The sequence below is a fragment of the Capra hircus genome, chromosome 26 (assembly GCF_001704415.2).
Source record: "Capra hircus breed San Clemente chromosome 26, ASM170441v1, whole genome shotgun sequence".
NCBI classification, from domain to species: Eukaryota; Metazoa; Chordata; class Mammalia; order Artiodactyla; family Bovidae; genus Capra; species Capra hircus.
Window position 1 is genome coordinate 1,884,979 of NC_030833.1, and position 26,921 is coordinate 1,911,899.

Consider the following 26,921-nt stretch of genomic DNA (forward strand, 5'->3'; position numbering starts at 1 on the left):
CACCCCCACATCTGGGAGGTTGGGTCCGTGCGCACCCTGAAAAGTACCAGAGGAACCAGGATCTTGCAGGGGCTGGGGAGCCGGGGCACGGGGGCAGCGCCAGCCTCGGTTTCTGTGGCCTTCCCGCTTCCCAGCTGGGAGTGGCCGCTTGCGGCGTGGTCTGATGTGTGTTTAACCTTAGTGTCACACCCACGGAACCTCGGGGACAGCACACCCTGGGATGATGGCAGTCTGCCTCCAGGAAGGGCTCCTCTGGCCTAGGGGCCACACCTGCTGCACCGAGTGAGCTCAAAGCACCCACGAGCCTCCTGTCCACGTGCTGGGCCGGTCGTCAGCCCGAGCCGCCCAGGTTCTCGGGGAGCACAGAGGTCCTCCAGGGGCAGGGGCGGTCGGTTCCTCCACGCGCATCCCCGCCAGCCAGTCCCCCAGAGGCCAGGACGCCCGAGGTCCCCCACACGTGTGAGAGCTCACCCAGACGGAGAATGCACGGGCGCCTGCGGCTGTTAGCTTTCGAAGGAGAAACCCGCGGTGGGGTGGGGGTGGGGTCTCCCTGCCCGTGGGGCAGGGGATCGGGTGCGAGACGTGAGCCCCAGGACCCTTCAGGCCCCCGGGTGCTGTCGGAAGCTGGGGTGACCGAGGTGCGGGCAAGGCTGCCAAGGAGCTGGGAGGCGTGCATGGCACAAGCGTCCACATGTCACGGTGGGTGCTGAGCCCCTCTCACATCTCAGATCTGCCTATTCACCCCCAGACGGGCAGCTTCTCTGTGGAGGCCCCCGCTGGCCCAGCTCCAGGCCTGCTCCTGCGGGGCCACCCGCTCTGGCCCTCATAAGGCCAGGCAGGACAGCTGGTGCTTGGGGTTCCCTGCGGTCAGAAGCCCTTGCTGTGATGAAGCTAGACTCTGATGGAGGTCACAGCAGAGTAGGTGGCACCATGACTGTCCAAGAAGGCAAGTGCCCCTGGATGCCCCGGCCTGTGGTCCAGACGGAGTTACCCAGAAGGTGTTTGTTTCGCTTCCTGCCCACGGGAGGCTTGCTCTCACATCAGAGGTCGCTTGGAAGCCCAGGAGCTCCGTGCAGAATGAGGCCATAACCAGATACGCGTTTCTGAGCATAAACCACCAGGTCCCAGGAGGAAGAGGGGAGAGCCGTTTCCACCCTCTTTTCCCTGGATCTTCGCGTCTGCGGGCCCCACAGTGCCTCACCTGACCTGCTCCGTGGGGCCGGGCCTGCTCAGTCCTCCCAGGTCAGCCCCTTCCCAGGGACAAAGGTGGGCGGAATGGGAAAGGGGGCAGAGCCCAAAGGACACAGAGGTGCTGCCTTCTGGGATCAGAGGCTTCAGCCCTGTGGCTGTGGCCCAGGGCACACGGGTCCACCCTGCAGACAGGACTCAGCTCCTGGGACAGGGCACTCGGGGGACAAGTGCCCGGAGGAGAGAGGGACCCAGGTGTGTCTTCTCGAGTGCAGGAGAAGGGGTGAGGCTCGGAGCCCTCCCTCGCTGGGCTGGGCTGGACGCTTGGAGGGAGAAGCGGAAGCATCTTCCCCCTTGCAGAGCCGTGGACGCTGGGCTGTGCTGTGTGAAGGCCGTGGGGGGATCGTTTTGTGCGCCAAGCCGGCAGTCCCCATGTCCATTTGCTGAAACGGGCCTTTGTGCTCTAGGGCGGCTGTCTAGATGTTTTGCACCAGACTTAACTAATTCTGGCACGCTAATTGTACCCTCTGGGATTTGGGGACAGTTAAAGAGGAGAGGGAACATGGCAGCCATCCAGAAATTATACATTGTGATTAAGCCAGAGGAATGTATATGTATTGCTTAAAATGTGCATAAACGATACATGAAATTAATTCTGCATCATACAGCTGGCTTGGTCCGGTGGAGACCAGGCGTGACCAGTGGGCGGCTTTCTCCTGGGGGATCACGTTTGCTTACCTGCTGCCGGCTCTTTGCCTCAGGTCTGCGGGCGTCCCTGTGGCACAGGAAGTGGGCTGTTTGCATTCTGGACAGGAGCGTGTGCGTGTTAACTGTTGCCACGCCTCTGTCTCCGGGGTAATAATCCTCCATTAAGGCTCTAATTGGCTCCGCTCTCCCGTCACTGGAGAGGCTGGTGGTGGTGGCAGTGGGGGTTGGGGCTGCTCTCCGCACGGCGGTCCAGACACTGGGTCTCTCCGAGAGGAGGGCGTGGTGTGACCATCTGTCCACACGGCTCTCGGTGCTGATGGAATCAGCGCGTCCCAGAGGCAGCAAACCTACAGCAGAGACCCACCCGCATCTGGGGAGAGCCAAGTCAATTCCGGTAGACGCGAAGCTTCTTTCTTAACAGCCGGACTTGGAGCCCAGGAGCTCAGTGGGGTGATGACCTGAGTCCGACTGGGCCTCCCGTCAGGGGGACCTTTTGGAGCCCACGTGTCTTTGCGTCTGAGTGTATCCACTTCTCGGGAAGGTACCTGCCCAGGCGTGCGATCTGCCCTCAGCCAGCATCCGGGGAGGTGACGCTGTCAGCAGCTACCAGGGCTGGAGGCGGAAACCCTTCCACTGTCCACCCACCAGGAGCACGGCTCAGGGCCCCCCACTCCACCAGGGGCTGCGGCAGCATCACTCACCTGCCTCCAGCTGCTTCTTATTCCCCAGGCCCCCCACTTCACGTGTTAACCAGAACTTTCTCAGGCCAGGCAGAATCACGGCTCCAGGACCCCAGGACACCTCCCAGAGCCAGTGGGGAGACTGGGTTTGGCTGAGGCTGGCCTCACACAGCCTTTTGGGTGCTGGCAGGGGGCTACCTCTGCACACCCACTCTGTGCCCATGGGAACACGAGCCCCTCTGTGCCTCTGTGATCGAGGCTGCTGGCCGCTCGGTAATTTGGGCTGAAGTATCCTATCCCCTGGGGGTGGATGCACACGCCCCAGACTTTCCCACATGGGCAGAGCCTCGCTGACCCGCTTTCTCAGTGAACTCATCACTCCCCGGGCCCTTCAGTCGCTGTAGCCGTGATGGTGCTGAGTTCGGTGGGACCAGGTCCCATCTTTGAGAACCCCAAAGTGAGGTCTTTAGGGAGGAGATGAGGGTCTGCATCCTGCACAGACACCGCCTGCCTCTCGCTGTCAGAAATGCTCCTGGGAGTGTAGGTTCTACTCCGTCCTTCCTCCCCTTTAGGCTCTGTCCTGGGTCAGGGTCCCCAGAAGGAGCACTTTGGACAGTGCTCCCAGTGCCCGGACATACTGAGAAGTGGTTTCAAGAGAAGGAGCAGAGGAAGGCGGGCGGGGGCGGGGATGTGGTGGTTGGGGGAAGGGCTGGGCTAAAAGGATGTGGTCTCAGCAGGAGACCAATCACCGTGGATTTGCCCCATGCCCTAGACCCCACTGGCTTGCTGGGGGAAGCAATCCCGGGGCAGGCAAGGTCTCCAGGTGCAGCTGTGGGCCTCTGAGCACAGTCCCCAGAGCCCAGGGCGGACTAGCTCAGGAGCCGGGGACGGTGTCCCTGCCCGTAAGGTTGATCCACACTGAAGGGCATCAGTGTGACCGTGCCTGGGGTCCTGGACCAAAGTGGAGAATTAACAGGAAAGGACAGAAGGTGGGACAGGAGTTGGAAGGGGCTTAAGAAATCATCTGGGACTAGGCCTGCGCTCACCAGTCTGCTTTTATAAACGAGGACGCTGAGTCCACAGCAGTGGGGTCACTGCTTGAGGTGCTGAGACACACAGAGGCAGAGCCCTCCTGGCAGGCAGGGCTCCAGGCCCCTGGGCTCCTGAGTGCCCCCTCCGAGTGCCCCCCTAGTGACTCTGGAGGAGGGAACAGACCAGTCAGCCATGACGCTGAGGCCACTGGGGGTGGCGCTGAGATGCCCAATCACTGGTGTGCTTGTGTGTGCGTGCACACGTGTATGTGCACGTGTGAATGCATGTGTGTGCACACGTGTGTGTACTGCATTTATGCACAAGTGTGTACTCATGTGTGTGCACACAAGTGTACATGCCATGTCAATGCGTGCGTGTGCACACGTGTGCACGTGCCTTCATGCACAAGTGTGTATGCATGTGTGTGAATGAATGCATGTGCACACACAAGTGTGTGTGCGTGTATTTGTGTCGATGCATGTGTGTGTGCGCACATGTGCGAGTGTGTGTGTGTGCATGTGTGGGTGGAGGGGTGCTGGGCGCAGGATGACTCTCGGCCGGAATAGCTGAACCCATCAGGTGTATCTCCTCTCGAGGTTCATTGTACTGCAGGTGCCGTCAGGGGCCCCAGGGGCCCCAGGGGCCACGCAGCAGCTCCTAGATTTTTGAATAGATAGACAGGGATGCAGCGAGTCAAAGATACATCTAGACTTTCCCACTCAGGCCAAGTGCCGGCAAACAGTGAAAAAATATCATCCCGACTGTCACAAACCAACTTACTCGCTGCCAGGAGCTTTGGCCTTGGAGATATTTATCCAGCTGCAGCCTGGCCAAAGAAGGCTTTAGGAGGCTGTGTGTGGGCAGTGACCAGCCGCCTGTGTGCACCAGACAAGCCTGATGGATGCCCTCTGCGTGAGAGGGTGCCCAGGACTGGGCTTCACCCTCTGCCCTGCTGCGCGTCTGCCGGCTTCTTACTTCGCATCGCCTGCATTCTGGTCTAGCTGAAGCTGCAAGCAGCCTGCATCACACCAGGCAGACCTCCCGCCACCCCACCCTGTGGTGCTCAGATAACTCAGGTGGGCTACTCGTGGTGCTAAGAACACGTGCTGAGTGTTGCCAGGAGTGCAGCCCCCAGACCCAGCAGGAGGCACTCCATCACCCTCCAGAGCATCTGAGAGGGAAGGGGCTGTGCTCCTGGCAGGGTTTATGGTCCCTGCTGGCCCAGACTTCTGTGTGAGAACTCACGCAGTGGCAGAATTGTACATAATGTATAGAACAGCATAATTACCTGCAGCTTTATACACAGTAAAAGCTTCTTAAGTCAGACGACTTCTGCATTAGCAGGCAGGCAGCTTCCTCCAGGCGAGAGGTCACCTGTGCCCTGTCCGGGCCCCCTGGGGGCAACAGGCAGACCCGTCCATCGGGCAGGTCCGTGTCCAGCTTGCCAGTCCCGCCCCTCAGGTCTAGCCCTTGTTGGCCTCTCATCCTGTCTCTATAAAGGCTGACCCTCATGTTTGCCTCAATTTTCCCACAGTGATGGGCATGTTAGAATAACACAAATGTCCATCGCAGGCCCCACCTACGCAGATGATGGAATGGAGATCACTGAGGGTGAGGGCAGCTCTCAAGGTCACCTGAAGGTCAAGGGCATGCCTAGAGCTGGAGGGTGCATCCACCGAGAAGGCAGGTCATGGCTGTCTACCCGGAAAACCAGGGCAGCAGGGGCCCAAACAGGCTGGGGGTCTAGATTACTGCTGGCCAGATGCAGACCCTGGTGCTGGCACCCAGGATGGGGAGGGGTCAAGGGTGAGGTCTGCTGGTCGTCAACCTGTGGAAACTCACATCTCACAGCTCTGGAGGTCAGAATCCACCCCCACGGGGCTGAATCCAGGTGGGAAGGAGGGGGCTGATTCCCTCCCAAGGCTCAGGGGAGGCTCTGCTCTAGACTTTCCAGCTTCTAGAGACATCGGCATCCACAGGCCCTTCCTCCCACATCAAGGCCTGAGTGGCGCATCCCCTCATCTCTGCCTCCACCCACCCACCCTGTGTGTGTGTCTGTCTGTCTGTCTTCTGCTTCCATCCTCCCGTCCCCTTCTCTGATTCTGACTCCCCAGCCTCCCTCTTCCCTTATGAGGACCCTTCTGATGACACTGAGCCTGCCTGGACAGCCCAGCCTACTCCCTCCATCTCAAGACAGGAACTTAATCACACCTGAAAGGTCCCTTTTGCCCTATAAGGTAACATTCATAGGTTCTTGGGAGTAGGATGTAGACCTCTTTGGGGTTGTTATTTGGCTCCCACTCCCATGAACCTGGCCTGGCTGTGGAGTAAATCAGACAGACCATCTAAAGGTCATTTCCATGTAGGGATCTGGTCTGCACAGAGTTTCAGATCGTGAGGCTCAGCCCCTGAGCTGAGCCTTCTGTCTGGCCCATGGGAAGTGGTCGGCTGGTCTGAGCACAGAGGCTCAAGGGTGCGAGTGATTTTCTCTGTGGGAAGCAGACTGAGGTGTGCTGCCTGGATCCAGAGAGGGAGCAGGCAACCAGGTGTGTCTGATGGTAAGGCAGGAGCTGGTGGCTGGGAGGCCAGGCAGTGCCCAGAAGTTCCCCAATCCCTCAAGAAATCAATGACCAGAGGGTTTCAGTCGACGAGGACTAGTCCTGCCCATTCCTGCAGATTCTGAGGAGCCTGGGGAGAGTGCTGGAGCTTTCCGGGCCCTCAGGTCACTGTAGGACGCTGAGGTCCCTGGAGGGGAGAGGCCTAACCCAAGAAGAATCTTCTGGAAGGGCCAGACCAGAGGCAGGACAGAGCTCATTTCTCTGCACCGCCACGAGACGCACAGGATACAACCTGAGGCCGCTAGGGTGACCTCGACCGGCTGTGCTGCTGGGAGGCGCAGAGACCAGGTCTGAATTCTTGCGTGCGTTCCCACATTGCAGACTCATTCCGCGGGAAGGGAGCTCGCCCTTCCTTTGTTTCCCTTTTCTTCACTGTTTCTCCTTTGCAATCTTTCCTTCTCTCTGAACCTTTCACAGAGATGAAGCCTTAAAATTGCGTATCATTCCTTTTGGAGACTTTAGTTTCCTCCATGTGAGAATGCAAAGCTAATTCTTTGCTCTTCTGAAAACAAAGCGGGACACCTCAGCGGGGCTGAGGTCGCTGATTCCAGCAGCCGGGTTGCTGGTTCTCGGCTGGACACGGATGAGCTGTGGCCTCCGTGTGGCTCCGTGAATCCTGCTGCTCGGCCAACGTCCAATCAGGGAAGTTTACCGGGAACCAAGGTCTGTGTTACCTGGTCCTTGGACCCAGGGCCAGAGTGGGAATCCAACTGAAAGGAGAGCTGGCCTTGGGGAAGAGCTCAGACCTCCTGGGACCCAGTTAAGCCTCTGACTTCTCTGAATTTTGCTGTCCTTACGAGTAAAAGGAAGCTCAGGTCGCTGTCTGCCTGTGAATCAAATGAGAGGATGTATGAGGAACATCTAGGAATCACCCTGAAAAGCCAGACGTCATTATTATTATTCATGCCTTGTAAAATATTACTTTTGTGCATGTGTGGATTTCAGCCCCAAAGGGCATTTTGGGGTTGGACGCATGCCTGCACTAACCTGTCTGCGAATGCAGGAAGCGTAAGAGGCTTGGGTTTGATCCCTGGGTCAGGAAGCTCCCCTGGAGGAGGGCATGGCAACCCACTCCAGCATTCCTGCCGGGAGAATCCCACGGACAGAGGAGCCTGGCGGGCTACAGGCCATAGGACCGCAGAGACTCAGACACGACGGATCGACTTAGAACACACACTATGGTCTTTTGCATGCCTTTGAGGGAGACTAAGAGCGGGTTCTTGATTTGCACAGGTGTGTGGTCTGGACGGGCGATGACCGAGTTTTCTTCTTCAACCCGACGATGCAGTTGTCTGTCTGGGAGAAGCCGATGGACCTGAGGAACCGCGGGGACCTCAACAGGATCATCGAAGACCCTCCTCACAAGCGCAAGCTGGAGGCGACAGCAAGTAACTAAGACGGGTGGGCCCTGGGCACCCACCTATAGGAGAGTCTAGACTATACATCACTGAGCGTGGGAGGAGAGCACAATTCTCCTGGTTATGCTGGCAGTTGATTTTGAAGGTCTTGGGGTCCCTGTTTCAGAATTTAGTCATTGAGTTTTGATGGCACTTTCTGCAGAATCTTTGATCCTTCCACGGGATTGGGTCTGGCTTTTCTTTGTGTCATGTAAAGTTACGAACCCAGAGCAGGTTATCCTTCAGCCACTGGGAGCTTCCTTTCCAGTTCAGATATTAGCCTGCATCGAACCTTTTCTCTCACTTTTAAAAAGTTGTTTTCTATTATCAAATTAATGGGTGTTGGTTAAGCATTCTAGAAAACGCAAAGCAGTCTCACCATGTGAACTCATCCACGGTGACCACCTCGATGTGCTAGTTCTGTTGCTGGCCAAAATCTTGGCCTTCTCTTCCCATCGAAGCCAAATGAAAGATACAGAGAGTTTGGAGGAGATCCAAACGTGGCTTTAATTCTCACCTGGCTGAGAGGGGAAGACAGCAGGCTCATGCCTCCAGAACTGCATGCCCCCTCCACAGGGGATCCTGTTCAGCCTCTCAGCCGTGCCCAGCTCTTTGTGAGCCCATGGACTGCAGCGAGCCAGGCTTCCCTATCTTTCACTATCTCCCGGAGTTTGCTCAAACTCATGTCCACTGAGTTGATGATGCCACCCACCCATCTCATCCTCTGTCACCTGCTTCTCCTGCTCTCGATCTTTCCCAGGATCAGTCTTTTCCAATGAATCAGCCCTGTGCATCCTGAGGAGTCTAGGGGCTTCTATAAGATGAGGGCTCACAGTCAGAGTCAGTGATGACAAACAGAGCTGTTAGGGTCTTGATTACTTCCTCTTGTATTATCTCAGAGACAGTCACAGGCTGGTGCCAGCAACCCAGCAACCGCGTCTGTCAGTTCCGTGGCGCTGCAGCCTTCTTTCTGATAAGTAACTGCACGGGGAAGGGTGTCGTGAGGGTAAACGCCAGATACAGAACGTGTTTAGCATGGAGTCAAAGGAAATAGGAGTGAAGTGTAGCTCCTGCAGAGTTAAGGGGCCGAAAAGCGAACTTAGTCATAGACATGCAGAGTTAGAAGCAGTTAAAGTGAAAAAAAAAAAAACCAACAAAAAAAACTAGGAACGTTCAGGCCTACTCACTGTTCTCTTTATCTTCTTCATTCTCAGGAAAAGTGAAAGTCTTTAAGTCCTGTCTAACTATTTGCAACCCCATGGGCTGTATGTAGCCTGTCAGGCTCCTCTGTCCATGAAATCCTCCAGGCCAGAATACTGGAGTAGGTACCCATTCTCTTCTCCAGGGGACCTTCCCAACCCAGGATCGAGCCCAGGTCTCCCACATTGCAGCTGGTTCTTTAGTCTGAGTCACAAGGGAAGTTAAAGAAAAAAACTCATGCCCCTTTTTTCCTTTTTACTGCAACAGTTTGCTTTTTTTCCCCATCATTTGGTTTTTGCTCCAGATGTTGTATGACTGCCCCTTGAGACTACATGCCATATCAGCCCTGGGATTTCTTTGGAAGGAATGATGCTGAGGCTGAAACTCCACTACTTTGGCCACCTCATGCGAAGAGTTGACTCATTGGAAAAGACCCTGATGCTGGGAGGGATTGGGGGCAGGAGGAGAAGGGGACAACAGAGGATGAGATGGCTGGATGGCATCACTGACTCGATGGACGCGAGTCTGAGTGAACTTTGGGAGTTGGTGATGGACAGGGAGGCCTAGTGTGCTGTGATTCATGGGGTCACAAAGAGTCGGACACGACTGAGCGACTGAACTGAACTGAACTGAACTGAACCTTCTCCATCACGCACCCATTCCAGAACTTTGTAGGAAGTCCATCCACTCTTTGTTTGAAGGGTGCTTGAATTCGCCTAAATTGCATGTGGAGAAGGGAAAAGATCCTTCCCAGCTGCAACAGAATCCAGTGCATGGCAGAGAGATTGCTGTTCGGAAGCTGCCCCAGCAAATCCCTTTTTTCCCGAGAGCCAGAGCAGAACACTTTCATGTGTTCAGAAAGGATCCGCTGATTAGGTCTTATTCATTTTTTATCAGCTGTGTTGGGAAAGGTGCACTCCCTGAGCACATGGGTTGAAATAGTATTGGCTTCACTGAGATCTTGAGATCAGGGTTTTCCCCGACTGACCCGCAGAGCTGGGCTGAAAGGCCAGGAAATGGAATCTTGACCCCTGGAGTGAATGTTTGCTTTAGCTTTGGAGTGGTTTTTGAGTATTTTTGAGTCCATCTCAAGTGACGCTAACACAGATAACAGAGATCAGCCTTCACTTTTAGCATTTGAATGGAACTTTAGGAGAAAGTGTCTTAAAAGCTTCCTCAACATTTTGATCAGTGCTAAGGGACATGGACAGATTGCTCTTGCAAAGCTGGCAGCCGTCTGCTAAGATGGAGCGATTGATAACGATAACACTGTCAACTGAAAAAGTACACCCCACCTACAAGTTGAGAGTTAAGTCTTATTCGGCAGAAATTTTTAGGACTTCAAGCCCAGGAGACAGCATCTCAAGTGACCTTGAGAGAACTGTTCTGAGCAAGCCAGGGAAGGAGCCAGGTTACATAGACGTTTTACAGCAAAAAGGTCAGGTAGTCTGAACACCCAAAGATTATTGTTAGCTAAAGAAAACCAGCTATCCCAAAGTAAGGAATTTAGTGCCTTTCCATGTTTGGGAAAGTGCCAGAGTATGGGCTCGATGAAATTGTTCCTTCCCTATGCACCTCAGCTTGTCTGGGGCCAGAGCCCTGCGTTTTCACACCCTGAGTCCCCCTGGGGCTTACCGTGGGCAGCGGCTATAGTCTGACGGCTACTAGGTCCTGGGTGTTCTCCCTCCTGGGTGTCCTCAGGGCTCACCGGCTCACACTGGAGGGCTGTGGTCCCTGGTGACTGTGGCGTCCTTGTTTACTGGTGTGTCAGGGAGTGTTCCATTTCTCAGTACATTCCCCTCTCTTAAGATGATGAGTGCACCCCTCCAGAGCATCAGCTCGAGCCAGCTGATTCTGATAAGGGAATGTTCTAGGTGGAGACCTCAGTCTGTAACACAAGCTGTTCTCAGGGACAGCGAGAACTGGGCTGTGATTTCGCTCTCTCCTTTGACTGAGGCGTCCGTTATCTGAGAAGATGCTTTGCGTGCTGAATGAAGGCTTGACCCAAAACCCCTCACAGACACCCGGGGTCCAGCGTCCTCACTCCGGGACAGGAGAGACCTCACCACCTGTGGGGCTGGTGTCCCGAGACCTGCCAGCCCCTGGAGGACACTCAGGTGCAGCTTGTCACGAGGACACTTATTTGCAAACAGTGTAGGCAGTCTCCTCTCCTTCCTGCAGCTCGCGTTCTCAGAGATAATTGGGTGCTGTTTCTTTTTTCCCCAAGGCCTGGCAGGGATGAGAACGGATGGAACTCATTAGCAGTTTGGACACAGTTGGTCACCTGTTTTTTTGCTCTGGACCAAGTTGAGGCAGGGCTATGAGAGCAGAGAGGGGTGAGCAGGGTCCTCCCCCACCCCGAGTCCTCTGCCCTTTCCAGGCTTCTGAGGTGGAGAACAGTGTTAGAAGATTAACAAGCATGTTAGCAAAGTGAAAGGTTTATTTGAGCAAAAATCGATTTTGATCCTGAAGCCCCAAACTGGAAGTGGTTGGAGCCTGGGAAGGCTGGCCGGGTGCAGGCACAGAGGCAGAGCGGGGGAATCAGCTGCCGGGCACCAGGAGGCCTACCTCCTGCCCAGCTGGCCCTCCTCAGCGTCCCCACTGACCGGTAACCCTGAGGCTTTTACTGGCTCAGATGTCTGTCCAATGGCCTCCTTGTATAATTAATTACAACAAGGACCTGAATTATCTGGGTCATAGATCAGGGCTCCATTTCACTCTGCTGGCCTGAATCTCATTTTGCACTTAAAAGGTGGAGAATGGAGCCTTAAGTCTGACAAACACAACTGGAAATGCCCGATTCTTGCAGGCGCAACACGTCAAGGCGTTCTGTCTGCCACCGTTCTAATGGTGGCCCCTGAACCACTCTATCCAGATAGACGTGTGATTATAAATTTACAAGCAGCTACAGAATGATCTTTAACCTTACTTACTCTTAATTAAAAGAGGAAGAGCTGCCTTAAGCAGTCTTAAAGTCTTTGCATCTTAAAGACATGCAAATGACCTCAATTCTCAACTTCCGGTTGCAGAGCAGGAATTGACATTTAAATGGATAACCTCTAATTTCCTAAGATCTACTCACTGAAATTATTCTGTTTGTAGCAAAACAGGACAGGGAGTATTTCTGGAAGACTAATTAGTAATGAGCAGGCAGAGTTGCTGACCTCAGGCCACAAGCAAGGTGAATTTTTCCCTGGCTGATCACCTGTCATGACTCACCTAATGTTCTGACCCTAATTATTGAAGAATCACCTCTAGGGAAGATTGTTCTTGGTATAGAATTTCGTTTTTCACATTGTGTTGGACTATGAGTCGTTATAGATTTAAATATTAAAACCTGTTTCTTGTCTGAAATGGAGCCATTAAGCATTCCAATTGGTATTCATTATTTTTCAAGAGGCAAGTAGAATTTGAAAAAATACTTCCCTGGTGGCTCAGCTGGTAAAGAATCCACCTGCAGTGTTGGAGACCTGGGTTCAATCCCTGGGTTGGGAAGATCCCCTGGAGAACGGAACAGCCACCTACTCCAGCATTCTGGCCTGGAGAATTCCATGGACTGTATAGTCCATAGGATCACAAAGAGTCAGACATGACTGAGCGACTTTCTCTTTCACACTTCCACTTTCTGCCACATTTAACTGCAATAGGTTTGGAGGGGTGTGTGGGGGGGTGTGTTTTGTGTGCATACGAGGAATAGCAGCGTGGAAGGAGGAGTTAATACTGTCAGGCAACTATGGGAAAAGGGTGCAGAACTGCCAGAAGGGCTAAGCCCTTCAACAGATAAGAAAAGGCCACCTTTTCTCCATTCTGTTTTCCTTGCTGAGAGGTTTAGCTGAAGGCCTGAATTATTTCCTAATCATCCCACAGTGCATCCAGGCTTTACAGCTCTAGCAGACAGGCTGTTAGTTGGGAGTAATGCCTGCTGAACTGTGAAGTGAGAAGAAACAGCCTTCACCCCACGTCCACTCCACGTGCTGATGTTCGGGGCTGCTGCACGCTCTTCCTCGGTGAGGATGTCCCACTCACGTCAAATCTCTTAGAGGCTCAGTTCTGCCACCTGTGTTTACCTGCAGCACCAAAGACCTCTCTTCAGGGCAGTGGGTAGCGGAGGCTGAAGTGAAATGAGAAGTCATGAGATGCATTTTATTCGGGGACCTCACTGAGGACTGTAGCCAGGGAGAGAGGCTCTCAGGTCACTCTGAGGAGCTGCCCCAAAAGGTGTTGACTTTAAAAAGATTTTTTAAAAAAGCACAATGTGAGAGTTGTGAGTCAAGTTTTATTTGGGGTGAAATGAAGACTGCAGCCCCGGAGACGGCATCTTGGGTAGCTAGCTCTGAGAGACAGCTCCAAAGAGTCAGGGGGCGGGTCAGTATATATGTGATTTTGGTGAAGGGGGAGTCCATACAATCAGGCACAGATTCTTGCAGAAGATTGCTACTAGTCTCATGAGGGTTACTGCTAGTCACGAGGGGCAGTCATCACCATGACGGATTTTAGTGCTTATATAGCTATGAGGAGGTACAAGAACTGGGCTCATAAAATCAGCTCCTGAAAATATCTAGCTACCTGAACACCTGTCCAGCCAGTTTCTCCAGAGCACAGAGGGCCTTGCTCCTGCTCTCCACCCTGAGCTCCTTCCAGGGGGTGCTGAAGGTCGGCAGCTGCAGCAGGGCCTGATGCAAGCCTTGTAGAGGTGGAAGGCAGGTGCCAGTTTGTGGGGGACCGAGGTGAGGGAGGAGGTGGTGGTGGTTTAGTCGCTAAGTTGTGTCCACTCTTGCAACCCCAGGGACTGTAGCTAGCCAGGCTCCTCTGTCCACGGGATTCTTCAGGCAAGAATGCTGGAGTGGGTTGCCATTTCCTTCTCCAGAGATAAGGGAGGAGCCAGGATATACAGGGGTTTTTGCTGAGAAAAAAAGAAAAAATTAATTGAACTCAGAAGACTCCAGCTAATCACAAAACCAGACATCTCAAGTAAACGATTGGAGTGCTTGTCTGTGTGCGGGAAGGTGTAAGAGTCGGACTCAGTGACATCACTCCTGAGGCGCACACCTTCTCTGTCTAGGCGCAGTGCCCACTTTTCTCTGTCCTGAAGTCCCCCCAAGGCTCAGCGTCAGGGCTGCAACTGATGGCTTGCTAGCAGGCAACGTTCTTTGTGTACTGAAATGGCAGGTGATCTCTTTTGGTCCACAGTAGAAATTTTCCTGCCTTCTGGCCCCTGCTGCCTCATCACCTGCCCCACTCAGGATGGGGATCTGGTTCCTTCTGCCGGGGGTTTGGTGCAGTCTGGTAGGATGTACCAGAGGGTGATCAGATAAAACGCCTGTGAATCTGTCCTCTAGGGTGGGGAGGCAGAAAAGGCGGAGGACGATCTCCCAGCCTCTCTCCCTTGCCTTCTGTCTCCCGCGGGTATCTCCCAGAGGCTAAGGAGGACAGGGTGCTGCTGTGGGGTGGGCCTGGGGGCCTGCCTAGGCAGGAGGGGAGGGTGCCCTTGGGGGAAAGTGACCTCGTGGTTCCTCCATGCCTGCCACCACCCCAGGAGCTGGGCACCATCCGTATCGGCCCCCTGTTGCAGTTGTAACAGATGATCGCAAGTTTAGTAACTTAAACCAACACCAACTTGCTGCTTTCCAGTCCCGGAGGTCAGAAGCCCAACTGAAGTCTCCCTGGTGGGTCTGAGCCGCTTCTTTCTGGGAGCTCGAGGGTGGAACTCACTTCCTGTGTCTTCCGGTCCAAGAGGCATCTGGTTTCTGGGGCCCCAGGGCTGGTTAGGAGCCTTCACCACTGCCATGCAACCTAAGACATTCACAGTGGCTCAGCTGGTAAAGAAGCTGCCTGCAATGCGGGAGACCTGGGTTCGATTCCTGGGTTGGGAAGACCCGCTGGAGAAGGGAAAGGCTACCTACTCCAGTATTCTTGAGCTTCCTTTGTGACTCAGCTGGTAAAGAATCCACCTGCTATGTGGGAGACCTGGGTTTGATCCATGGGTTGGGAAGATCCCCTGGAGAAGGGAAAGGCTACCCACTCCAGTATTCTGGCCTGGAGAATTCCATGGACTATACAGTCCACGGGGTCACAAAAAGTCGGACATGACTGAGTGACTTTCACTTTCACTTTCTTTTCCAGGATTTGGGTGTGGACCTCTTTGGAGGCCATTGGTCTGCAATCCTCTGTCTTTATAACTATTTTGACAGTAGAGGGAATTAAAGAAAGCAGATCAATTGGCCAGCTCAAGGTCACACTCCTATCGAGTGGGGGACCAGGGATTTGCACCTTGGAGGCTCTGGCTCCAGATCCAAGCAGGGCCAGCCTGGCCAGACATCTAATGAGCATTAGATTAAAAGGGGCTCTGGAAAGCATTTTGCTTCCTGCTTGACACAGAAAGGCTGGGTGCGAGGAGCCAGGCACTTCCACCCTGCTTTGTCCTGACCCATGGCAGACTTGGCAGGATGTCACTTGGCTTCAATTGCTCTGTAAACATTTCAGCCGTTTATATTCAAGGCAGATGTACACCGATGATGACTTCCATTTCACCAAGAAGGGCATGAAACCATGCCTGTGAGTAAAGACAGCTGTGACCTGTGAAAGGGTCACTTCCCCTAGCACTGTTTGCCCAGGAACAACACATCGCTCTCCACGCCACAGGGGGCCAGGTGGCCGGTGCTGGGCCAGACCCGGGACCGCTGACAACGCAGATGCTGGTTATTCCCGAGTCAAGGATGAGCATCACCGTTCGTCCACAAGGACTCTAGCGGGTGAGAGGGGCTCTCCTCACGCAGGTCACCTGGCCCCTCTTTGGGAGGAACCCCAGCCATCACCTGCCCCATGTTCCATCCACCCCTTGACACCAGCTGGCAGCCCTGCCCGCGCCTCCTCTGCACAAAGAATGAGCCAGGCTTCTTGTTTTGTTAACGCCATTATCAGACTGGCACCCACTCTGATCAGTCCTTGTAATAGGACCCAGCATAAAGCAGGTGAGTGTAGACAGGTCATCCCTGCAGAGAATCCCTCACAGACAAAATTTACCAGGTACCCTGTGATGCAAAGATGGGCACAATAAAGGACAGGAATGGAACGGACCCTGGTGGGTCTGAGCTGCTTCTTTCTGGGAACTCTAGGGCAGAACTACAGAAGCAAAAGACATTAAGAAGAGGTGGCAAGAGCACACAGGAGAACTGTACAAAATAGAGCTTCATGACCCAGATAACCACAACGGTGTGATCACTCACCTAGAGCCAGACATCCTGGAATGTGAAGTCAAGTGGGCCTTAGGAAACATCACTATGAACAAAGCTAGTGGAGGTGATGGAATTCCAGTTGAGCTGTTTCAAATTCTGAAAGATGATGCTGTGAAAGTGCTGCACTCAATATGCCAACAAATTTGGAAAACTCAGCAGTGGCCACAGGACTGGAAAAGGTCAGTTTTCATTCCAATCCAAAAGAAAGGCAATGCCAAAGAATGCTCAAACTACCGCACAATTGCACTCATCTCACACGCTAGTTAAGTATTGCTCAAAATTCTCCAAGCCAGGCTTCAACAGTATGTGAACTGTGAACATCCAGATGTTCAAGATGGATTTAGAAAAGGCAGAGGAACCAGAGATCAAATTGCCAACATCTGTTGGATCATTGTAAAAGCAAGAGGGTTCCAGAAAAACATCTATTTCTGCTTTGTTGACTGTGCCAAAGCCTTTAACTGTATGGATCACAATAAACTGTGGAAAATTCGTCAAGAGATGGAAATACCAGACCACCTGACCTGCCTCCTGAGAAATCTGTGTGCAGTTCAGGAAGCAACAGTTAGAACTGGACATGGAAAAACAGACTGGTTCCAAATAGGAAAAGGAGTACGTCAAGGCTGTATATTGTCACCCTGCTTATTTAACTTCTATGCAGAGTACATCATGAGAAACGCTGGACTGGAAGAAACACAAGCTGGAATCCAGATTGCCGGGAGAAATATCAATAACCTCAGATATGCAGATGACACCACCCTTATGGCAGAAAGTGAAGAACCAAAGAGCCTCTTGATGAAAGTGAAAGAGGAGAGTGAAAAAGTTGGCTTAAAGCTCAACATTCAGAAAACTAAGACCATGGCATTTGGTCCCATTACTTCATGGCAAATAGATGGAGAAACACTGGAAACAGTGGCAGACTTTATTTTGGGGGCTCCAAAATCACTGCAGATGGTGACTGCAGCCATGAAATTAAAAGATGCTTGCTCCTTGTAAGAAAAGTTATGACCAACCTAAACAGCTTATTAAAAAACAGAGATATTACTTTGCCAATAAAGGTCCATTTAGTCAAAGCTATGGCTTTTCCAGTAGTCATGTATGGATGTGAGAGGTGGACTATAAAGAAAGCTGAGCACCGAAGAATTGATGTTTTTGAACTGTGGTGTTGGGGAAGACTCTTGAAAGTCCCTTGGACTGCAAAGAGACCCAACCAGTCAATCTTAAAGGAAATCAGCTGCCGGGGTCCAGCCCCGGTGGATCCAGGGTGATTTGAAGGGGAGACGGATAGGCGAGGAAAACTTATGTATTTAGAGATATAAGATTAGATTAGGAAGAAATAGTATAGTAGGAAATATAGGTGGAGAAAAAGGCTGAATAACTTGGTTTACAGGGAAAACCAATAACACTTCGAGACAAGAGGTTTGCACCATCTACGTTAGGCCACCGGCGCCCACTTGAATATCGAAGGGTGCCCCGCCTTAGGCTCTCTTTCGCGTGGGTCTTAGCAGCCAGGGCAAGTAAGTATACGTGGTGAACCTCCCTGCTTCAGATGGGAATTCAGCCAAAAAAGGGGAGAAAAGAATGACATGGGGAAGCCCAGCATCGGTGCAAGACTCCAAAAACTATTTTTCAAAATCAGCCTATATACCCCAAGTTGTACATAAAGAAATAGCGGAACATGCAGAGTTATGCAGGGGCAGCAGTCCTGACCCTCACTGAGACAAACAAGGCTCTCTTTTTGCGTACCCTCCCGTATACAAAAGGTCCAGGTGGTTTACATTATCTTCTGGCCAAGAGGCCTGTTAACATTTTAATGGCTCTCTTCCTGGATAATTGTCCAGAAAACTCCTTTTCCCTAGAAGTGTTTTTCCTTTACTCTGCATCATCCTCAAAGTACTAAATAAAGTTACATTCCTGTAGAACAAAGGTGCAGTGGGTTATAACAAAGAAAGTGCTTAACTCAAAGATCTAACGTTGCTAATACCAGGGCTACTACCTCTTTTTCTATATACCAACTATCTCTACAAATAAAAGATATGAAAATTTGGCAGCAAGTATTGGCTCAACAGATGAAACCTTTAATCAGTCCTATTCTAATGATTTTGACTCCTCAGAAGCCCCTACATTCTTAGGATGTTTTAAGCTTCCTGTGCCTCCTGGAGTCAGGAGGCCTCAAACAGTCACATGCGCAGCTGTACGAGTCCTGCAGGCAGGCTAGAAAGCCATCAGAGGGGTTTTTGAATTGAAACACTCGTATTATGCCCAGGAGATTTATTATCTAAAAGCTCTAGTTTTTCCAGAAAAAGGTGGTGGGGGGACAGCCCCCTGTTAACGACAGAAGAGGAGGTGGAAAGCATAACACAGTAAAGCAGGCAGACTCTGGTCTTGGGGGGTGGATGCTCAGGAAATTCCAGGGGGAACCCCTGAAGCCTGATCACATCCTTGCATTTTGTCAGGCTTCCTTCCGCGTGACCTTGTCACGGGCGGGATTCCTCACACCGGCCCCCAGCAATCAACCCTCAATATTCATTGGAAGGACTGATGCTGAAGCTGAAGTTGCAACACTTTGTCTACCTGATGCGAAGAATTGACTCATTTGAAAAGACCCTGATGCTGGGAAAGATTGAGGGCAGGAGGAGAAGGGGACGACAGAGGATGAGATGGTTGGATGGCATCACTGACTCAATGGAAATGAATTTGAGTAAACTCTGGGAGTTGGTGATGGACAGGGAGGCCTGGAGTGCTGCAGTCCATGGGGTCACAAAGAGTCGGACATGCTAAGTGACTGAACTGAGCTGAACTGTGATGCGAAGGAAGGTTCCAGAGCCTGGTGCGCAGGCCCCACGGGGATCCGTAATGTTCTGTCATGATGCTTTGTAAGCCATCGCCTTTGGTTTGCTGTATGGGCAGGGTCAAGGCTTGCTGAGGTTTCTAGATGCCCCTGAATCAGTGCCGATAAAGGGGTTATGTCCTGTCTCTGCCTTCAAGGCCCAGGATGTAGGAGAGATCGGATTAGCACTTCTCAAAGCAGTTTGCCTCAGAAACTAGTGCCTCACACTCCCCTGCTCACCTGGCCCTGGACGAGGGCAGCTGTTGTAAAGGGATGGAAGACGTGTTTCTCATGAGCTGAGAAGACCTCTGACTACCTGCTTCAACTATCCTGTACACGCACACCTTTTCAAAACCGGACGTATCCTTCCTTGCCCGTTAAATGCACAGAACAATGTATTGTGAAGATAGGTAATGTTTGTGGGTATGCATGTTTTTAATAGAATGGCTGAGGGGTTGACCTACTCCACTTTCTGCTTCTCATCACTATGGGTATCTTTTTGGCAACCCCTGGTATTCTGAGGGCATCCCAGTTTGCAGCAGTGGTAAAGAAATCTGCCTGTAATGCAAGAGATCCTGGTTCACTCCCTGGGTTGAGAAGATCCCTGAAGGAGGGCAAGGCAACGCACTCCAGTACTCTTGCCCAGAGAACCCCATGGACAGAGGAGCCTGGTGGGCTACAGCCCATGGGGTCGCAGAGTCAGACACGACTAAAGCGACTGAGCGCGTGTGCACACACGTATTCTGAGCCCTTCCCTTCGCACCTGTGCCCGCCTTGACTAGACTCCGGCATCCCCACCAGACCTTTCCAGCGGGTGGACTTCCGGGTCACTGGTTTTTCACGCACACACAGAATACTGATGAGAATACCTTCGTACACATATCTTTATCTTAGGAGCATTTGTGAGTACTTCCACTGCGTAAATTCATATTACTGGAGTTACCAGTGCGAAAGATGCATGCATTTCACATTGTGACAGGTATTGTTAAATCTTCCTCCAAAAAGATGGACGAGTTCACACGCCCGCGAACAGATTCTGCTACTCCCGTGAGCACTGTAGCTCATCCAGCCTTAAGCTTTTAAAGCCATTCATTGTGTCCACTGGCATTTCCGTAATCATGAGAGAAATCCAACCTTCGGACTGGCCGATTGGCCGTTTGTTTTGCTGTGCTTTCTTATGAAGTGCGTGTCGCCTTTGTCATTGAGTCATGTGACTGGGGGGCCACAGACGGGTGTGTGGGGAGAGAGCGCGGGGGGAGAAGGAGCCAGCCCCTCCCCTCCTGTTAGCTTTGCTCTCGCGAAGGTCTTTCTCTAGACCCCTGGTTCTCAGCAGGGCCGGGGGATGGGGCGCTCTGTCCCCTGGGGGGAGTTTGGGTGGTCTCTGGAGACTTGTGGCTGTCAGTACTGGCAGGGACACCAGACACCCGGGGGTGGAGACCAGGGATGCCACTCAGCACCCTGCGGTGCACAGGGCTCCCTGTCATCCAGCCTGCGTGTCCCTGGTGCCAGGGCTTGGGCGGTCCTGCTTTGGGCTCAGACTCCCGCCAGGGGAGTCTCCTGGGTCCCCTGACTGTGCCATGCTGGGTAGGTCAGGGTCTGGCGTGGACAGGCCATTGGCGGGAAGAGGTCGCCAGAACCCAGAGGCTGGGTGGACTGGGTTCGCTGGGCACCTCTAGGGCGTGACCCACGTCTCTTCTCGTCTTGCTTCAGCCCCGCACCGGGTACTGAGAGCCAGCCAGAGAATAGATGGGGCCGGAGCTGGAGGCATTATTGGGATTGCAGTCAGTGCGCATGGAGAACTGTCGGGTTTTATGTGAAGAAAAGGAGTGGAGGGCTTCTCCGCCAAGGATATTCATATTTTCCCCCGTAAACGTCACATTCATTATGAGCTCATTACAGAGCCTCCTCCTGAAGGACGTGGGTTCAAGCCTCGTGGTGGGGGCGGTGGCCCAGCCCTGCCCCTGGGCCCACCGGGGACGAGCTTCCGAGAAAGCCACTTCCTGGGATGACAGATGCAGAATGAAAATCAGGCGAGCAGGCAGTTGTGATGCCAGGGAGTGTCTGGGCATCGTTCAGCCTGTCAGGACCGAAATAATAACGCTCTGGAACCATCTTTATACTCATTTTTTCTCTTTCCTTTCGGAGACAAATATGAAACACCCAAGCACCTTTTTACTTTTTCATTCTGAAAGCTCATCAAACATTTACAGGGCCAGCCTCTTCAAGGTGTAACGAGGGGACCTGACTTCAAAATCAATCTGGCTCTTAGAAGGTAGACACATAGACAGCAGCGGTCCGCAGGCTGTGTGCAGAGAACACAGGTCCTCCACTGCAGGAGTCAGAGGGGGAGCCTGGGTCTGCGGTTCAAACCCAGGGACGCAGAGGCAGCTTAGACGGAAGGGCCGGTGCAGGCCCGCGTCCTGCGAGGGGTGGGGTCAGGTGGTCACACCCCCTCACCCACCCTTCTGGAGGGTCTGACAGCCTCTCCATGGCCAGCAGCTAGAGATGACTTTTCTGTTCACAAAAGCAGCACAGATTTCTCACCTGCTGAAGTATGGAAGGCGTGCGCCCACTAGTCGTTACAGGAGGGAGGCCCAGCTTTAAGGGAAACCCCCTAGCACAGTTATTATAGTTACAGGACTGAGGTCCGGCTTTAAGGGAAACCCCCTAGCATAGTTACTATAGTTACAGGAGGGAGGTCCATCTTTAAGGGAAACCCCCTAGTATATTTATTATAGCTACAGGACGGACGTCCATCTTTAAGGAAAACCCACTAGGTTAGTTATTTTTTTTTTTTTTTTTGGCAATTTATTTTTTTTTTTTTAATTTTTTTTATTTTTATTTTTTTGGCAATTTATTTATTTATTTATTTATTTTTAATTTTAAAATCTTTAATTCTTACATGCGTTCCCAAACATGAACCCCCCTCCCACCTCCCTCCCCACAACATCTCTCTGGGTCATCCCCATGCACCTGCCCCAAGCAAGCTGCACCCTACGTCAGACATGGACTGGCGATTCAATTCTTACATGACAGTATATATGTTAGAATTCCCATTCTCCCAAATCATCCCACCCTCTCCCTCTCCCTCTGAGTCCAAAAGTCCGTTATACACATCTGTGTCTTTTTTCCTGTCTTGCATACAGGGTCGTCATTGCCATCTTCCTAAATTCCATATATATGTGTTAGTATACTGTATTGGTGTTTTTCTTTCTGGCTTACTTCACTCTGTATAATTGGCTCCAGTTTCATCCATCTCATCAGAACTGATTCAAATGAATTCTTTTTAACGGCTGAGTAATACTCCATTGTGTATATGTACCACAGCTTTCTTATCCATTCATCTGCTGATGGACATCTAGGTTGTTTCCATGTCCTGGCTATTATAAACAGTGCTGCGATGAACATTGGGGTACATGTGTCTCTTTCAATTCTGGTTTCCTCCGTGTGTATGCCCAGAAGTGGGATTGCTGGGTCATAAGGTAATTCTATTTGCAATTTTTTAAGGATTGCAAATAGAACTAGGTTAGTTATTATAGTTACAGGACGGAGGTCCATCTTTAAGGGAAACCCACTAGCATAGTTATAGGACAGAGGTCCAGCTTTAAGGGAAACCCCCTAGCATAGCTATGGGACTGAGGTCCATCTTTAACAGAAATCTGTTTTCCTAATTTCAAGCTGAGCCTGCTGGAAGTGGTGCTTCCCAGTAGCTTGCCAAAGCCATGAGCTCTGTATTGACCGTACGAACCTGATTTTCTTTCAGCCGAGCCCAGCGATGGATCGAGCTCTGAAGATGGCAGGGAAGACCCAGATGTGAAAACCAAGAGGAATCGGTAGGTGACCACGTCCTTCCCTGTGTGTCTTTCCTTGAGAAAGAAAAGGATCATTTTGACTCTGTTGACTGAGTCAGGAATGGGTCCAACCCCAAACAGAGGGTGGGGGATCCCAGCCACTCTGGGGTCCCCGGGTCTACACTGGACGGCACCTCCCTCCGCGGCCTCCCTGGGCCCATGCTCATCCCTGGCCTTGCTTCTGGGGCCCTGAGGAGTGGACAGAGCAATCTAGGTGCCGTGTGGGGCCGTGTGCTGGGTGAGGGGTGGGCCAGGGGTCCTGCAGCTCTGGGTCAGAGGTCCGGCTCTGTGGACTTGCTGGCTTCGAGACTTTGGGCAAAGTAACGCCACCAGGTCTCCATTCAGTAATTCCATTCAGGCTGATTCTCAACTCAACTCAGACGTGTCATCAGTGAAGCAGTTGATGCCTGGGTGAGGACCGATGACTTGCTGTGGCGCCCGGAGAACACGTTCTCCGCCCAAGTTTGCTTGTTACTACCTGCTGCAGGCACAGCACAGAAGGGAGGAGGTCAGCCTCCCCTCAAGCCGGGGGTGGCTGTTCCCCCTTTGGCCCTCCTGGAAAGCCAGTCCATGGCCCTTCCTTACTCACTTCCAGGCAAAGGGGTAAAATTCCAGGTCTGTGAGTCTGAGTTCCTGGAAGGGCAGGTGGATGAAAGGCACGGGGCAGGGAGGATGAGGGGGGTCGAAAGGGACCTGCAAGACCACTTCCTGAGCAGACGTGGTGCCGATGACCCCGCGGAATGGTCCGCATCCCGTCCAGCGGCACGTCCAGTCCTGTTCCGGGGGTCTAGGCACCCGCTCCCGCCGGGGGCACCCCAGGCCAGCGGCAGGAATCCCAGCTGTCAGGGTGTTCGCACTGTGCGTCTCCTCTTTTACAATGTGTCCTAGTTGAGGTAAGACTTTTGCAGCAACGTGCGTGCACAGCAATGAAGGGAGATGCGGTGTCAACCCGGAGGCGGTGCCTGTTCTCAGCTCTTCTGTCCTTGCCCTGCGGTTTCCTGGGGAAGGACGGTGGGAGAGGGCAGCAGAGAGGACACCCCTGTTGGGGAGGAGGGCTGGCAGCCTGGGGTCAGTGCTGGACGCTGATGGCGGCCTGGGTAGCCACAAACCTACGCAACTGGGGCTTCCCTGGGAGCTCAGCGGAAAGAAGCTGCCTGTCAGAGACAGATGCGGGTTCAATCCCTGGGTCGGGAAGACCCCCTGGAGAAGGAAGTGGCAACCTGCCCCAGTCTTCTTGCCTGGAGAACCCCCTGGACAGAGGAGCCTGGGGGGGTTACAGTCCATGGGGTCGCAGAGCTGGACACGACGGGGTGGCTAAATAACAAAGGGCCCCTGTTCCTCTTGTTGCAATATCTGTGGCCTTTTCCCACTAGCACCCCTCACAAAATGATTTTGCTGACCAAACGCAGGTTTAGGGTCACTCTAACTGATGCCAAGCAGACGCCACAGAAGTTTCTGAGAGCAGTCCAGGGCAGGGTAAGCAGTGTCCTACCCCGGTCTGGGGGGCAGCCTGGGTGGGAGGCAGGGCCTCCTTCTCCAGCTGACAGAGATCGGAGGCTGCAGCTTGGCTGGACTCTCTGCGGCGCTGGGGCAGGGCTGACCCCAGCGTCCCCACAGGCCTCTGTGTTCTCGCGCTCCTAGGCCTTGTCCTTACACAGTCACTTTAGGGGTGACAGAGGCCGCGGAGGATGGACTCCGAGTGCCTTCGCTGGCGTCAGGGGCTCCGGGGCAGGAATCAAGCTGTGATTGCTTTATTGCTGTGCTCAGACCCTGCGGCAGCTGCGTCCGTCTCTGCGATCTTGAATAAATGTGTATAATTTTTTAAAAAAGACAAGCTTCCTGAGGCACAAGAGAAACAGCAATCTAGCCATTATGGGATGTTTTTAAACGTTCGCAGGAGGGAGGGCTCACTGAGCCCCAGGGGACCGGGCAGTCTGCTCACATTGCCCAGTTCTCTTCATTTGTTGACGGGGCAGGCCCCAGATTCTGCACACTTGGCTGCTGGGCCCACAGGTTCCGTGTGTGAGGGCAGCGCCAGACACCCAGCTCCCTCCGCAATTCAGGGCTCACTCCCCAGGTCACTCTGCTCTGTTCTGCCTCTGAGATTCGGGAGGAAAAGGCTTCAGTGGATGTTCGGAGCTGGACTCAGGATCTGGAATGTTCTGAGAGTCCTGATCCTTCACTTCTGGGCCGCTTTACACAAACTGCGCTCACTCTGGGGGAAGTCTCGCCCTTGTGGGGCTTTTCCCGAGGCTCCCTCCCCACCGGTCCTGCTCCCTGGCTCAGAAATCTTGTCACCCTGCGGGCTGACACCAGCATCATCTTAGCCTCTTTGTCCCTTTGGGGAAGGTCATTGCCAGTATGCCCAAGGACTCCTCAAGCGTCTGTCTGCTTTTGTGCATTTTTATTTAGGAGATGCTAGCCTAACTAGTAAGAAACCAGGCTCCAAAAAAAAAAAAAAAAAGAAAGAAACCAGGCTCCAGAGAACGTGCTGGGATCAGTCCATTTGACCTTCGCTTTTGTGTGTGTGATGTAATTTCTCTCATCTAATAGCACGTAAATGCTCCTGCCGAGTGCGGCTCCACCTGCCACATCCTGCCCTCCAAAGTACGAGGCAGGTTTCGAACACTGCTGCTTGCTCCCTGCATTCTTTGTACATCCTGGCCTCGTTCATATACATTTTGGACATTCTTATGCAAATAGGATTAAATCAGCTGTGTCTATAATTCAGATCCAAATGATACTTTCCCTAACATTCCCTGGGAAGAGAAATATGGCACAGTGACAAGCTTTCAAATTACCCAAATATTTTCAGCTGCCGGTGAGTGCCGTTTCAGACGGCTTGTTATTTACTGTTTAATGGGATGTGTTTGTGATGCACAATTGTGCGCCTTCCCTGGGACCGGAAAATTGATTGTTTGCGTCTCCCCTTTGTGTGCAGTGCCCCGGAGGTTCTGCTGGTTTCACACGTGAAGGTTTTTTTTATAGTTCAGACCTGCTTTTCAAATGCACTATTTAAAGAACTTAGAATTTATTTCAAATAATTGAGTTGAATTATTTGAAGGATTCCGCAAAAGATGTCATTTGGTTTAAAAACTAGAGTGAGATTATCCACAAAATATGTTAGAGAAGAAATTGCCAGCGGCACGCGTGTCTTCCAGCCCCTTTTCCAGGTGCCAGGTTTTGCCAGTTGCAGAGCCAAGGGATTCCTGCTAAATTAATGGTTTTCCATAGCAGGAGAGGGTGAAATTGCTCTTGTGAGTTTTCAAATATCATTGGCCCCACAGCTTTGGAAATTTATTTATGTTTTTATGCCATTTGTTATAGAAGTGTTTTACTATAAGTGACCCAAAGAAATCTCAACTGGAAAGATTGCTCTTTTTTTTAAATTTATCTACTTATTTCTTGGTGGCTGTGCTGGGTCTTCACTGCTGCTCACGGGCCGTCTTTGCTTGCAGCTAGTGGGCTCCTCTCTAGCTGTGGTGTGGGCTTCCCATTGCAGCGGCTTCTCTTGTTGTGGAGCACAGGCTCTAGGCACGTGGGCTGCAGCTCCCAGACTCTAGCACACAGGTTCAGGGACTGGTGCACAGGCTTAGTTGTTCCCCTGCATGAGGGATCTTCCCGGACCAGGCGTTGAACCCGAGCCTTCTGCAGTGGCAGACAAATTCTTAACCTCTGGACCACCAGGGAATCCCAGAACATTGTTTATTGCGGTAGTTTGTAAACTTTGAGGACACCCAGTTGATGGCCTTGGAGGTAAGAAGTTGACCTTGTCGAGTAAAACCTGAACAGCAAGCAGGCACTTCCATGGGACCATCTACAGCCATATCTGGAGACTGAAGATGTGAAATTAGCAAGAAGTTCTCTTCGGGGCATTTTTCTGTTTCCCCCAAATATACCCTCCATTACGCTCCTCTTCACAAACCAAGATTTCCAAGGCGCACCCAAAGCATGTCCCCTGGACTGAGCTGCAGTTCTGCATCCTACTCTGGGTCAGCGAGCCTCCATCTAGGATGAAAGAAGCAAGACCATCACCCAAAAGACGGGACAAGGGAAAACGATATACTGGCTGGACGGTTCGCAGCTGCTGTCCCTGAGTCTGTCCCTGAGTCTGTCCCCGAGTCTGCCCCCAGATCATGCCCACCCCTAGAGAGTCAACTGTGCGAGAGAAAAGGAAACACTCTT

General features: G+C 52.4%; 1 protein-coding gene across 1 annotated transcript in view; it reads left to right on the top strand.

Moving 5' to 3' along the window:
• The window catches only part of TCERG1L (transcription elongation regulator 1 like), a 199,926-nt gene that overhangs the window by 138,134 nt on the left and 34,871 nt on the right, over nt 1-26,921 (top strand). Inside the window, exons 7-8 of the mRNA XM_018041118.1 lie at nt 7,460-7,614; nt 22,649-22,718. Coding sequence (XP_017896607.1) covers nt 7,460-7,614; nt 22,649-22,718 — 225 coding nt within the window. The remainder of the gene's footprint in view (nt 1-7,459; nt 7,615-22,648; nt 22,719-26,921) is intronic.